The 13271-nt window shown below is 33.2% G+C and overlaps 1 protein-coding gene across 1 annotated transcript; it reads left to right on the top strand.

Annotated features, from left to right (window-relative positions):
• Positions 1–5807: 5807 nt before the first annotated feature.
• LOC140961455 (lipid phosphate phosphatase epsilon 2, chloroplastic-like) lies at positions 5808–12431 on the top strand. Its single transcript, XM_073419976.1, has 5 exons — positions 5808–5863; positions 6897–7247; positions 11665–11890; positions 11970–12043; positions 12141–12431. The coding sequence occupies exons 2-5, from the start codon at positions 7008–7010 to the stop codon at positions 12276–12278; spliced, it is 678 nt and encodes a 225-aa protein (XP_073276077.1). The 5' UTR covers positions 5808–5863; positions 6897–7007; the 3' UTR covers positions 12279–12431.
• The last annotated feature ends 840 nt before the right edge of the window (positions 12432–13271 follow it).

Raw genomic sequence — 13271 nt, 5'->3', positions numbered from 1 at the left:
CACACACACACACACTAGGAATGTTCATGTGCGATGCACGTGGGTGACTAATAATGAAAAATATAATCACGGGAATTAGATAATATTGAAAAGCGTTTGAATAACGTCATGTTTATAAGTATTTATCAATCTAAATATATCAAAATACAATGCATAAAAATATATCATGACAATAAATCATATATATTCACTTATTTATGTGACATTTTTCAATCCGCGACATAATGATAGCTCTCTTAAATGATAAATCAGCAAAAGTATTTTTCATCCAAATACCATTCAAAATGAAAAACAATAAAAATAAAATTAACAGAATAGTGAATTTTACCAAATTCAAAACCAAAATATACTTAAATGGAGCACACGTAGACAAACGTCAAATAAATTCTATTAATTTACTAAATTATCATAATAATGTTAAAATAAAACCATTAAACTTGTTATTAAGTTAAATATCACTTGTGTTTTTGCTAACTTCTAACCCCTTGCAGATTTTATTTAACTTTCTATATTTTTTTTAGAATATATATTATAGATAATTAATTTTATATCAGAATTAATCATAATAAATTAATATTGATGATTAATAATTTCTGTGAAATAAAATTTTAACATAATAACACTCAAATAAATATGTGTAGTAAAACAATATATAAATAAAATAATATGTAATACTCAGTTAAAAAATATCATATGTAAAATTGTTATATATAACTAATAATAATAAATTATCAATATAATTCATATTTATTATAAGGATTATATTGATTAAAAAAATTATAAAGATTATATATTAAATTTAGTTCAAAAGTAGAAAGTAATTTTCATTCTTTTTAATTTATCATTACTTTTTCTTTATACGAATAAAGTTGAAATAAATCAAAATAATCAAATTATATTGTAAATAAAATATAAATATTTTTTGCAAAAAAGCATATAGAATCTACTTGCGCTCGATGTTCATTTTCATTGGAAAAGTATCATAAGAAAAATGACATTTACTTACATGATTTTAATGAACCTTGTAGAAAAATGTAAGCTTGAGATATATATTGATATATTAATTAAATATCATAATTTAAGAAATTTAAAATAAAATAAAGTATCATATTAAGGTATTTTGTAATAGTTGTCATTAATTCAACCAAATAATGAAATAAGGTTATTATTATTTTCAATCAATCGTTAAATATATTTTTCTCAAATAATTTACAACACGTTATTAATTTAGTTAAATTAACATAATATTATTCGAGTTATACCCAATCACAAATCAAATGATATCATCCGGAAGCAAACCGATATACTGTCCTAACCACACTTTACCCCAACTATTTCATCATTACAACTTCTGAGTGAAGGTGATAGTAACAATCATTTACCCACACATACTCTCCGTTGAGTGGCAATAATAATAATAAAAATAATAATAATAATAATAATAATAATAATATATTATTTATTGGTAATCATGACTTAGTTAATGTGGTGTGGTACATGAGTAATATTTAAACAACATTAACAATTTTGTAATTTAAAAATGAGCTTTAAAGTTCTTAATGTAATAAAACTAAAATAAATATAGAATAATATATAATTCGGAAGAGGAGAACTTAAAATGACTATCAAAATAAATCTTTGGAAACTAATATAATCTCATAATTTTGTGAAAGATGATAAATATATTATATAGATTAACTGAACTGTAAAAAAAGATGAAGGAAAAGAAACGGCAACAAAACACGAACCATCGATAAATTAAACTAATTAAATCAAGGAAACTATTCAAATAATTAAGTAAAAAAAGAAGAAAAATAGATAATCACTAGAATAAAATGAAACACTAAAAGATCTAATGCATTAAATAAATTAATGTAATAAAAGTAAAATAAATATAGACTATATAGTTTGGATAGGGGGGCTCAAAATAACCATCAAAATAAATCCTTAGAGACAAAGATATAATCTTTAAATTTTGTGAAAAGTGACAAGAATTATTAAAATAATTAAATCAAGGAAATTAATGTAACATCAAATAATTAAGTAAAAAACTCATAGAAGGAAGAAAATAGATAATCACTAAAATAAAATGAAACACTAAAAGATCCAATGAATTAAACAAATTAATATAATAAAAGTAAAATAAATATAGACTATATAGTTTGGATAGAGGAGCTCAAAATAACCATTAAAATAAATTTTTAGAGACCAAGATATAATCTTCAAATTTTGTTAAAAGTGACAAAAATTAACCGAACTCTGAAAAAACAAGAAGAAGCCATGTAGAACCGCAAGGCTGAAAAGTAGGTATGAATTCAATGTTTTCAATGAATATTAATGCTCATATATTAATAATCAGTAATCAGTTATAATTATTTAAGATAAGCAAAGAAATTACAAGTTAACCAATATAATAATACAACTTGCTAAGCTAGATAAAAAAAAGACATAAAGGGAAATTTACAGTTGAAAGGGATATATTTATATGTAAGTAGAAAGTAGATAGATATATGAAAGGGGTTGGAAACTTCATTCGGAGAATTCTGAACGTGTGATTTTCTCTTCTTTCACTGATGCATGATACTCTTGTATCAGAATATTGGCTGATTTCTCCCACCAGTGCTAGATTCTTTTTCCATTTCCAAATTTTAATGATAAGCCTTTGGGTCATAAAACACGTTGTGGAGCAAGAAAATTATTTCCACCCCCAAACCTCTGACAAGGATTAATCCTCTTGCTGTATATGCCCGGGTTACAGCACAAAATGGTGAATGTTCGAGCGTCGAGAGTTTCAGATGTACATTCATTGGTGATACTCAATATTTTTTCTTTTAGTTATGATTATAAATTTTATTTATTGATAACACACACACAAATTTATGGGAAATTTGAGATTTTAGTCGTGGCTGTGTTGGATTTTAGTTCTGAAACTTGTCGAAATTGTTTTTTATCCAATAGCTTGGATTTTTTTGTAACGAATATTGCTTATTTGACATTAATGTTCTCCTACGTTGTTCATGTGGTAATAAAATATATATCATACGTATTAAAATCTACTTAAAATAAATACAGGAAAACAACAATGTGTGTAGCATGAGCTTTATTTACGTCATATGATCCGCGTAGGAGAAAATCAGTGTTAGATAAACGATTTTCGATGAGTTTAGTGGCTTTCTGGAAAAAAAGCTAAAAAAAATCGAGTTGTTGAATTAAATTCAAACTTTGACAAGTTATATGAATAAAATTACAATTTTTCCTAAATTTTTTTCAACTCCAGATATTGTTGGAATATTATAAGATTCAGAGTTTGACAAATTAATCAAAAAGAGAAATGAAAAATCTAATTGATCGAATAGTCGTGTAATTGTAACTGAAGACCTCGTTCTAGCTGAACTAGAAAACCTTATCAACTGAAGTATTCGTAACTAATAGGACATCAGTTACAACTGATAATGTCCAGCTGAACTGATAATCAGTTGGCCCCGTCATCAGTTGAAGTATCAGCATATATACTAACATGTCGTACCGAATCAGAAGAGTCTGAATATCTCGTACTACTGTCAGATAAAGTAACTACACGACGACTCAACGGATATTTGTCATTAAATGTTCATTAAATGCATTCAATACAACCGTTGGGATGAAAGACTGTATATATCCGATCGAATCAGTTGAAGAAGGCTAGTGACTACAAGTGAACACACACGAAGCAATCAAGCTACAACCTTCAATCAGTTGTGATATCTTTCACGAGTATTTTATCAAGTTATAGATCGCACACTCAAGCTCTACATTCATTGTATTTATCAGTAGCATTCAGGCTACTAATTTAGAGCATTTCAGTTAATAACTGTATAGGAGTTGTTAGACTAAGAGTTTCAGTTTGACAGTGTGTAAGACAAACTGAAGTGGATTATTACGATCTGTTGTAATATATCAAAGTCTTTTGGTGAAATCCTATCATTGTGATAGAAGGGGTGACGTAGGAGCATTCGAAGTCACCGAACATCCATAAAAACTCGTGTTCATTTCAGTTATCATTTCAGTTTACACTAAATATTCAATTTATATTTCAGTCTCATTCCGCACTACTATCAGTTTACTGATCTATATCGACAAACAAGATTCTAGGATCAGTTCCTCAAAGAACTGATTCACTCATTTGAAAAAGGCCAAAAATCACAAGTGTTGATTCAAACCCTTTTCTAAATACTTCAACTAACTTAATCGATCATATCAGATATATTCATACTTTAACTCTTTATCTTTCCATCAATAACTAAATACCTAAAATCAGTGCTTATGGCATGCGTATGTATAAGTTGTAATTTAATTAAATCAATCTTAAAATATCTATAACCTAAAAATAATCATTAGAACGAAAAAGTTACTAGAAATTGATAGTATGAGTCGGTATGACAAACTAAACGTGCAAGTTAATAAGAGAATGAATTAATAATCACTCATCTTAATTCTTATCTATATATATTTTATTTAGTGAGGTCATTTTGGCTTTAAATACAACAAAATAAAGTGATTAAAATATTTCGGTAAAGGCCCATCTCATTCGACAAATTCATGGGATTTTGTCGTTTCTTCCTTTTTGGAATGAGCTACCAATGTGCTCCGGCTATTGAACGCAAGTAAGCTAGCCCCTTCCGTACACCAAGTAAACTAATTTCATGTTGGGTGTTGGATGGTTATTTGCTCGAAACTCATGATGGATATAGAATAAGTTTTCCACATTAATGGTACTTCGTGCATGCAGGAAAAGTCTATAATCACTTTTTTTTAATTAAGTCCTTGCAATCACTACCTATTAACAGTTCCAACAAGACTTGTCATTGCTTCTGAAGTCAAGGTCCCAAGAACTCATCGGTGGAGGACAAATGGTGCTTCCTTTCATTAGCTATGTTAGTTACCCAGATATGTTTTTGTGCAGATCAAATAAATTCTACAGTATGGATGATCAAATAATCAATCATTTGATTTTTGATAGGGTGAAGTTTCGGAGGAAAAACTGGATTCATATGAGGTTCACTTTTATGCGCCATCAATAGAATAGTTGGCAGAGAAAGTAAGAAATCAGGGGTCATTTAAAGTAGATGTTGTAGGAATGTATGAAACAGACAAGGATTGCAGGAAAGTGTTCAAGCTATCGAGTGGCCGTGGCCAACACAGTGAGATCCGTTCAAGAATCGATGATCGCGAATCATTTTGCAGAAACATTAATGTTGGACAAGTTGTTCCACCATTATGCCGCTTTGGTTGATCAACAGATGCTTCAACAAGATGATAATATCAGCTCCATCATCAAGCTCTTGCTCTTGCTAAACTTCATTAACACTGTGTGCTTATCATATATTCCCAACGAGATCCGTCCGATGCTTTTTTTGTGCTGCTAAGTGGGAGGATGTTTTGGCTAGTCCAAAGATTCTCTTTTCTCTGACAGCCTGAATATCATGAACAAAATGTTTGGGGGCGAATGGGAGTATTCCCAACGAGATCCATCCGATTCTTGAGTTAGAAGAGTAATTTTTTTAAAAAAATAATGCATGATAATAAGTTAAGAAACTACGATCAAATTCTATTTAGGTATTGTTTGGTACAACTAGAAGACTTTACATCTTTATTTCATTCGATATTTGATTAGAGTTCTATAATAATTGGAGTTTAAAATTATTATGTTTTTCATATCTTTTAATTTATATCTTATATTTTATTATTTCTTCTAACGAGTCAGGTGGTAACTTATAGTATTATCAATTTATTATTTTACAAGGACTTCCATTTGTATGGGTTTGTCCTGCGAAGTAACGTCTACCTTGGAATTTAACTGGATTTATTTCATCATATCCTTAAGGTAGATTAGGTCTCTTGTGAGACAGTCTCACGAATCTTTATCTGTGAGACTGGTCAATCTTACGGATATTCACAATAAAAAGTAATACTTTTAGCATAAAAAATAATATTTTTTCATGGATGACCCAAATAAGAGAATACTCTTAGCATAAAAAGTAATATTTTTTCATTGATAACCCAAATAAGAGATCCGTTTCAAAAAATACGATCCGTGAGACTGTCTCACATAAGTTTTTATCCTTAAAGTATTATTCAAATATTTAAATATTGTTGTGAAGAGAATGTGTTTTTTTACGTTGTCCAATGCATTGAAATTGATCGTTGAAGTTTTATACATAATAACATATGATCCAAGAACGATTTTTGAAATTTGTGTAATGGTTTTCCAGCTAGATTCGTGAAAGAATAAGGTTTTTCCTCATATAGGACTGTTAGTTTTCCCCATCTTTTTTGTTAATATTTGCACTAGTATAGTTAAATTAATTAAGAGGGTTATAAATATAAATTTATTCTGGTGAACCAAGTCGATTACTATACATGACTCAAGTTTAATTAATAATACAAATTTAATAATAAAGTATAGATAAAACCCTTGAAATTTGGAATTATGTACATCTTTATCGTAAAATCTTCTAAACTTATACATTTTTAGTCAGTTACTATGATCATAAATTTAATTAGCAATCATCCAAATTTTAAAATTCATATTTTAATGTTAATTTTTAAAAACATTTCAATCATCCTCAGTTCCATCACTTTCCATTTTCATAAATATTTGTCTCTTTGCATTTTGGTATTATATGCTATCAATTTCAGTTTCAATCTGTTATTTTTATTTTTTTTGAAAAATTTTAGTCATTTTTTCGATATGATACTTAAAACTGATATTTAATAATATAGAAAATTAAAATCACAAAAAATAAATATATAAGACTAAAAATACGAAGTTGCCACTATTACAGTCATATTTTGACTTTTTTATCATCGGATTTTGCATACTTCGTATATATTATATAATGGGATCTTGTTGGTAGGTTTGAAGAAACCGGAGCAGATTCCCTTTTTGGATCTAATAGAAAATCAACAGTTGTTAAATGCCGAGTCGTTCTCTTCAAGTCAGCCATTATACTTAAAATTAACCAAAAATGTCGGCCATTTTCATCAAACCCGCCATTTTCATCGAACCCGTGATAGGCGGTGCCACTGCATTTCAATCAAGAAATTGGAACAGAAGATTGAACTTTTCTTCTCCAAACCGCAGGAAACCTTTTTGCTGCTGTGACAGTAGGAGAGGCCATCTAAATACAAGTACTATGATGGGAACTGCCAGAATTTTTGAGCAGGAAGCATTCGCTCGAAATATTCATGCCACCCTCGATGGTTTGGTTAGTAAAATGTTTTCTGCTTGTTAATTGTCTATGCACGTAAGAATAGAAAATGGCGGAATTGCCTTGTAAGTTGGTACTTGTTAGGTTATAAACCCAATAAGTGTTTTTATTGAAAGGATTTCTTATAAATGAGCAAAAACATGTTTTTGCATATAGCACTTTTAGTTCAAAGGTAGATAGTATAATTAGGTCAATTAGAAGCCTTGTACAGAGAGTTTTTGACATTCACAAAATAAACGGTTTCATTCTATTTTTGGGCAAGTGCATTGCTCTATTTCTCAATATGGTATCAGAGCGTGTAACTACCGAGTTATGAGATCTTCCGCTCGAGCTTCATTCTCCTGAATTCCCGGATCAATCGAAGTGGATCGATGGAACATTTTCAAGATTCTACTCTCATTTCTTCTGATTTTTTTTACACCCTAATGGCTTCTTCTATTCCGCCATGGGGATCGAGCACCACTCCGATTGATACATACGATCCTCTGTATGTGAATATCTCTGATAGTCTTGGTCTCAATTTGATCAATGACCAACTCCTCGGCACTGAAAATTATGGAATCTGGAGCCGAGCGATGGTTATTGCCTTACGCGCCAAAAATAAATTAGCCTTCATCGATGGTAGTTGTCCTCGTCCTGCGCCTGGAGAAAATCATATTTTACAGTGGGAGTGGTCAACGGTTCAAGAATCTTTACATTACATCGGGAGATCAGACTGTTGGTACAAAGTAACAGTTCAATCTATGTATAATATTCAAAGCTTTAGTTGCCTTGCCAACATGCTCTTTTGATATCTCGAATGAAAATGATTTCTTTTTTATCTAATGATTTTAATATGTCTCATTGTGATGTTTGTCCAAAATCTAAGCACACTCGACTGCCCTTTCCTTCAAAGAGATCATTTGGGTCCAGACATATTTTCCAATTACTTCACTTGGATGTATGGAGCCCATATAACACACCAACATACAATGGAGAACATTATTTTTTCATCATAGTGGACGATTTTTCAAGAGCCACTTGGGTATACCTCCTAAACTCAAAACTTGATGTGCTCCCTACTTTCAAAGTTTTCTTGCTTCTCATCCAAAATCAGTTCTCTGCAACTGTAAAATTCGTTCGCACTAACAATGACACTGAATTTTTCCAGGTTGAGTGCACTGCCCTTCTCAATTCATTGGGTATTTTTCACCAATCTTCGTGTCCATACACTCCACATCAGAATGGCCTTGTGGAACGTAAACACAGGCACATTCTGGAAGTAGCTCGTGCCTTGAAAATTCAGGCTTCACTCCCACACAAATATTGGAGTTTGTTCTTACAACGGTGTATCTTATTAACCGTATCCCTACCCTTCTTCTTGCAAATCAATCTTCTTTTGAGGCCTTATTTCATCGCATCCCCTCCTATTCCCATTTGCGGGTGCTAGGTTGTTAGTGCTATGCCTCGGTGCTGCCTCGTGGTGACAAGTTTGCCTCTCGAGCCAATGCATGTGTTTTTCTTGGCTATTCATCTACTCAAAAAGGTTATCGAGTTCAAGATCTTGTCACTCATAAATTCTTTATTTCTAGTGATATTCGGTTTCATGAATGTATATTTCCTTTTTCTCACACCCCAGCTCCTACACTTGTTTTTGCTTCTTTGCCAACCTTTTCTCTTGCTGAGGATCTATCTCCTCCATCTTCCCTTCCCAAGCTGCTCCCTTGTCACCACCTATCCGAAGATCATCCCGTGAGTCTCGACCTCCCATTTGGACTCAAGATTTTGTGTGTTCTTCCTCACACAACAAGCATCTTTCTCACCGTTCCATCTTAAATTTTGTTAGTTACTCCAATATTTCTCCTTCCTATAAAGCTTTCTTGTCCCACATTTCTTCAGTCAAGGAACCTCATACCTACCAAGAGGCAATGCTTGACTCCCGTTGGCAAGAGGCTATGGCCCAAGAATTAGCGGCTTTGGATGCCAACCATACATGGGATCCTGTTCCGCTGCCTCTTGGTAAGCTTCCTATTGGCAACAAATGGGTTTATAAGATTAAATATCATGTTGACGGACGTGTTGACCGGTTTAAATCACGACTTGTTGCAAAGGGGTACACAAAACTCCATGGGATTGATTACCATGATACATTCTCTCCGGTTGCTAAGATTACTATTTCTCGTTGTTTGCTCAATATTCCTGCTGTTTATAATTGGTCTTTTTATCAAATGAATGTTACAAATGCTTTTCTCCAAGGGGATCTCGACGAGGAGATTTATATGGTCTTGCCCGAGGGTCTTCGAAGTTTGCGGAGGGAGACTAGTAGCCTTCGAAGTGAGGGAGGGATAGTATGCCGGCTAACAAAATATTTGTATGGTCTCAAGCAAGCTTCGAGACAATGGAACATGAAGTTTGCTCAACATATGAGGCTCGCTGGTTTTAAACAGTCACAACACGATCATTCCTTGTTTGTGAAACAGGACCATGATTTTATAACCATTTTATTGGTCTATGTTGATGATATAGTTATAACCGAGAATCGTGAGCCTTCAATCTCGATCCTAAAAGAGTACTTGCATTCGAAAATAAATATAAAAGACTTGGGAACCTTGAAGTATTTTCTGAAATTGAAGTTGCTTGGTCAAAGGATGGAATCTGTTTGAATCAAATGAAGTATACTTTGGAACTCATTTCGAAAGCAGGGCTTGCTGGTGCTAAGATATTTGACACACCTATGGAGCAAAATCTGAAGCTGACTACAAAAGAATATGATGACAGCATTGGACAAAAAAGTTCACTCGATCCTCTGCTCGATGACCCTTGTTTAAACTGTAGGTTGATTGGGAGATTGATATATCCTACAGTCACACGCCTAGACATATGTTTTGCAGTACAGTTGCTAAGTCAATTTATGCATAGTCCCAAAACATCTCACATGGAAGCAGCCGTAAGAGTTTTAAGGTATTTGAAGGCTGGACCAGGACAGGGAATCTTGCTTTCTTCACAAAGTTCACTCTCATTGACAGCTTTTTGCGATTTTGATTGGGGCACATGTCCTATGAGTAGAAGGTCGGTAACCGGTTATTGTGCTAAGTTGGGTGAATCTCTAATATCTTGGAAAACAAATAAACAATCCACGGTTTCAAGGTCCTCGGTGGAGGCCGAGTACATGGCAATGGCAAACACGACATGTGAAGTGGTTTGGAGTATTGAGATTTTGAGAGACATGGGAATGAAATTGAAGCTGCCAGTGATGCTATATTGCGACAACGTGGCAGCGTTACATATTGCAGCTAACCTGTTGTATCACGAAAGAACGAAGTATATAGAAATCGATTTTTGTCACCTAATTCGAGAAAAGATTCAGGACGAGCTAATCGAGACGTCGCACATACCTACAGATCAACAACCAGCGGACTTGTTCACAAAAGCGTTGAGCAAGAGCCAACACCAATATCGGTCATGCAAGCTCGGAATACTTGATCTATTCCATGCTTGAGGGGGAGTATTAAAAGGCTTTCTTATAAATGAGAAAAAACGTGTTTTTCCATATAGCACTTTTAGTTTAAAGGTAGATACTATAAATAGGTCAATTAGGAGCCTTGTACAGAGAGTTTTTGACATTCACAAAATAAACGATTTCATTCCATTTTTGGGCAAGTGCATTGCTCTATTTCTCAATAGTTTTATCTCACAAAACTTTTCTATTAGGTAGTGTAACTTCCTGAGTTTATAAGTCACTCTTTATTAGTTTAATATATCAATGAGAGACAATTGTAATATAATTCCCTTTGAGAACCCGACGTCCGTGGCGGTTCACTCTAGACGGCTTCTACTCACTTTTTCTGATGGTAGTCTTTTCTAGGTTGCCCCTTTCGCTACGCGACGTCGGCCCACTCTAGACACTCACCTTTTCTGATGGTCGCCTTTTTCTAGGTCGTCCCTTCCGCTACACCGACTCTCAACGAGAGCACCAATGTTAGGTTATAAACCCAAGAGGTGTTTTATCCCAAAAGACTTGCATATTGGGTGGTGTAACCTCTTGAGTTTATAAGTCATTTTTTTATTACTTTAATATATCAATGTAGGACAACTAGAATAGAATGTTTTTGTTTCTAATCATGTAAGTTGCCAAAGTCTGATCTTACTATCTTAGTGCAATAAGTTGTCATTTTTCTTTTTACTTTCTGTCATTTTTCATTGAAAAAATTACTCATGTGATGTTGAATATTGTTAATATAGCACCATACCCAAGTGATGACGGAAAGTTATCTCCCAAAAGAGAGAGCTAAAATAAAAAGATAATCGACTTATTATACTAAGATCAAACTTTACGATTTATAGATGGAAAAAAAACATGTAAACTTACTTTGCAATTTTCCCCATTTAAGAACATTGATCCTGAATTCACCTATTAGAGATTGGATGTATGCAGAGCAAATGGGTTGTGTCAGCAGTTTTTGGCGCAATCGTGCTATGGAGACACGATGCTGGATCGTTATGGGCTCTCACAGGTGCAGTCATCAATGCTATGATATCGAGCCGGCTTAAGAAAATTTTAAACCAACAAAGACCAGTTTCTACACTAAGATCGGACCCTGGGATGCCATCTTCTCATGCACAATCCTTCTTTTACACCATCACATTCCTAAATCTTTCAAGTATGTTATCTTCACATTTATACTACTCTTCTGTTTCAACATATATTCTTGATAATTTGATGTTTTTTTCTTAATTCAGTGGTAGAATTGCATGGGATAAGTGGCCTTACAGTGAGTTTAAGTGGAACTTTCTTTTTATTTGCTTCATATTTTGTAAGTACATGAATTTGGCATCATGACACTAGCTAGTACACCGCATCTTGGATATTTTTGTTTCAAATGCAATAAACCAAGATTAATTTTAATGCAGTCATGGCTACGGGTCTCGCAACAAGTTCATACGGTGAGCCAGGTCGTTGTAGGAGCAGTATTGGGATCCATTTTCTCACTATTATGGCTCTGGTCTTGGAATGCCTTTGTCTTGCATTTGTTCCCACTCGTTGTATAATTTTAATATCTAATCGTTCTGAGCTCATTTGTATGTGTATACTATAAAAAAAAATTCGTGCTTTTTGGTCCTCGATTATGTAAGAACAATGATTGCATTGAATGTAAATCGTAGATTGGAAGATAATGTAGCAAACATAAATTATGAGTCCACTTGTTTAGCCAATGAACCGGATTCCTTTAAATTATGATTTTACCTTTGCCAGATGCAGCACAAACGGTTGTCAGCCAAAATATATGTGATATACATGGAAAGAAGCAGAAATTACTAAAACAATTCATATCAGTAAATCAAACGGAAAAAAAAAAGTAAATTAGTAATAGATTTATTTTCTCACTTGAATCCTATAGGTTGGTAAACAAGAAATACCGATCTGTAATGAGAATATGAGTGAACCGAAAAACAAAAAAAAAACGATAGACGTCTGCTTCCCAAGATACAATTAGTTTAGGCGACTAATTTTCGCTTCGACCAGTTCTAAACTCAACATGTGCCGGTCGCGCTCGCAGACGAGTTATAAGTCTTTTCAGTGTTGTTGGAAAGCTTAATAAATGAAGATTAAGCAAGAAAGACACAAAAAAATTCTGAGGCTCGAAAGTGGAAAAAAGTTATTGTAGCAGCGTGGGGGAGTCACTATTATCTACATTTTTTCAGATGGGTTTATTCAAAAGGTTAGCACGGGAGAGCCACTGTTTGGGTGCCCCCATACCTCCTGAAAATTTTTCAGCCTATTTTTGAGGCTCGAAAGTGGAAAAAAGTTATTGTAGCAGCGTGGGGGAGTCACTATTATCTACATTTTTTCAGATGGGTTTATTCAAAAGGTTAGCACGGGAGAGCCACTGTTTGGGTGCCCCCATACCTCCTGAAAATTTTTCAGCCTATTTTTGAGGCTCGAAAGTGGAAAAAAGTTATTGTAGCAGCGTGGGGGAGTCACTATTATCTACATTTTTTCAGATGGGTTTATTCAAAAGGTTAGCACGGGAGAGCCACTGT

The sequence above is a fragment of the Primulina huaijiensis genome, chromosome 16 (assembly GCF_012295235.1).
Source record: "Primulina huaijiensis isolate GDHJ02 chromosome 16, ASM1229523v2, whole genome shotgun sequence".
In the NCBI taxonomy this organism is placed as follows: domain Eukaryota; kingdom Viridiplantae; phylum Streptophyta; class Magnoliopsida; order Lamiales; family Gesneriaceae; genus Primulina; species Primulina huaijiensis.
Note: the sequence above shows the minus strand (reverse complement) of the source record. Positions and strands in the feature narration are given on the sequence as shown.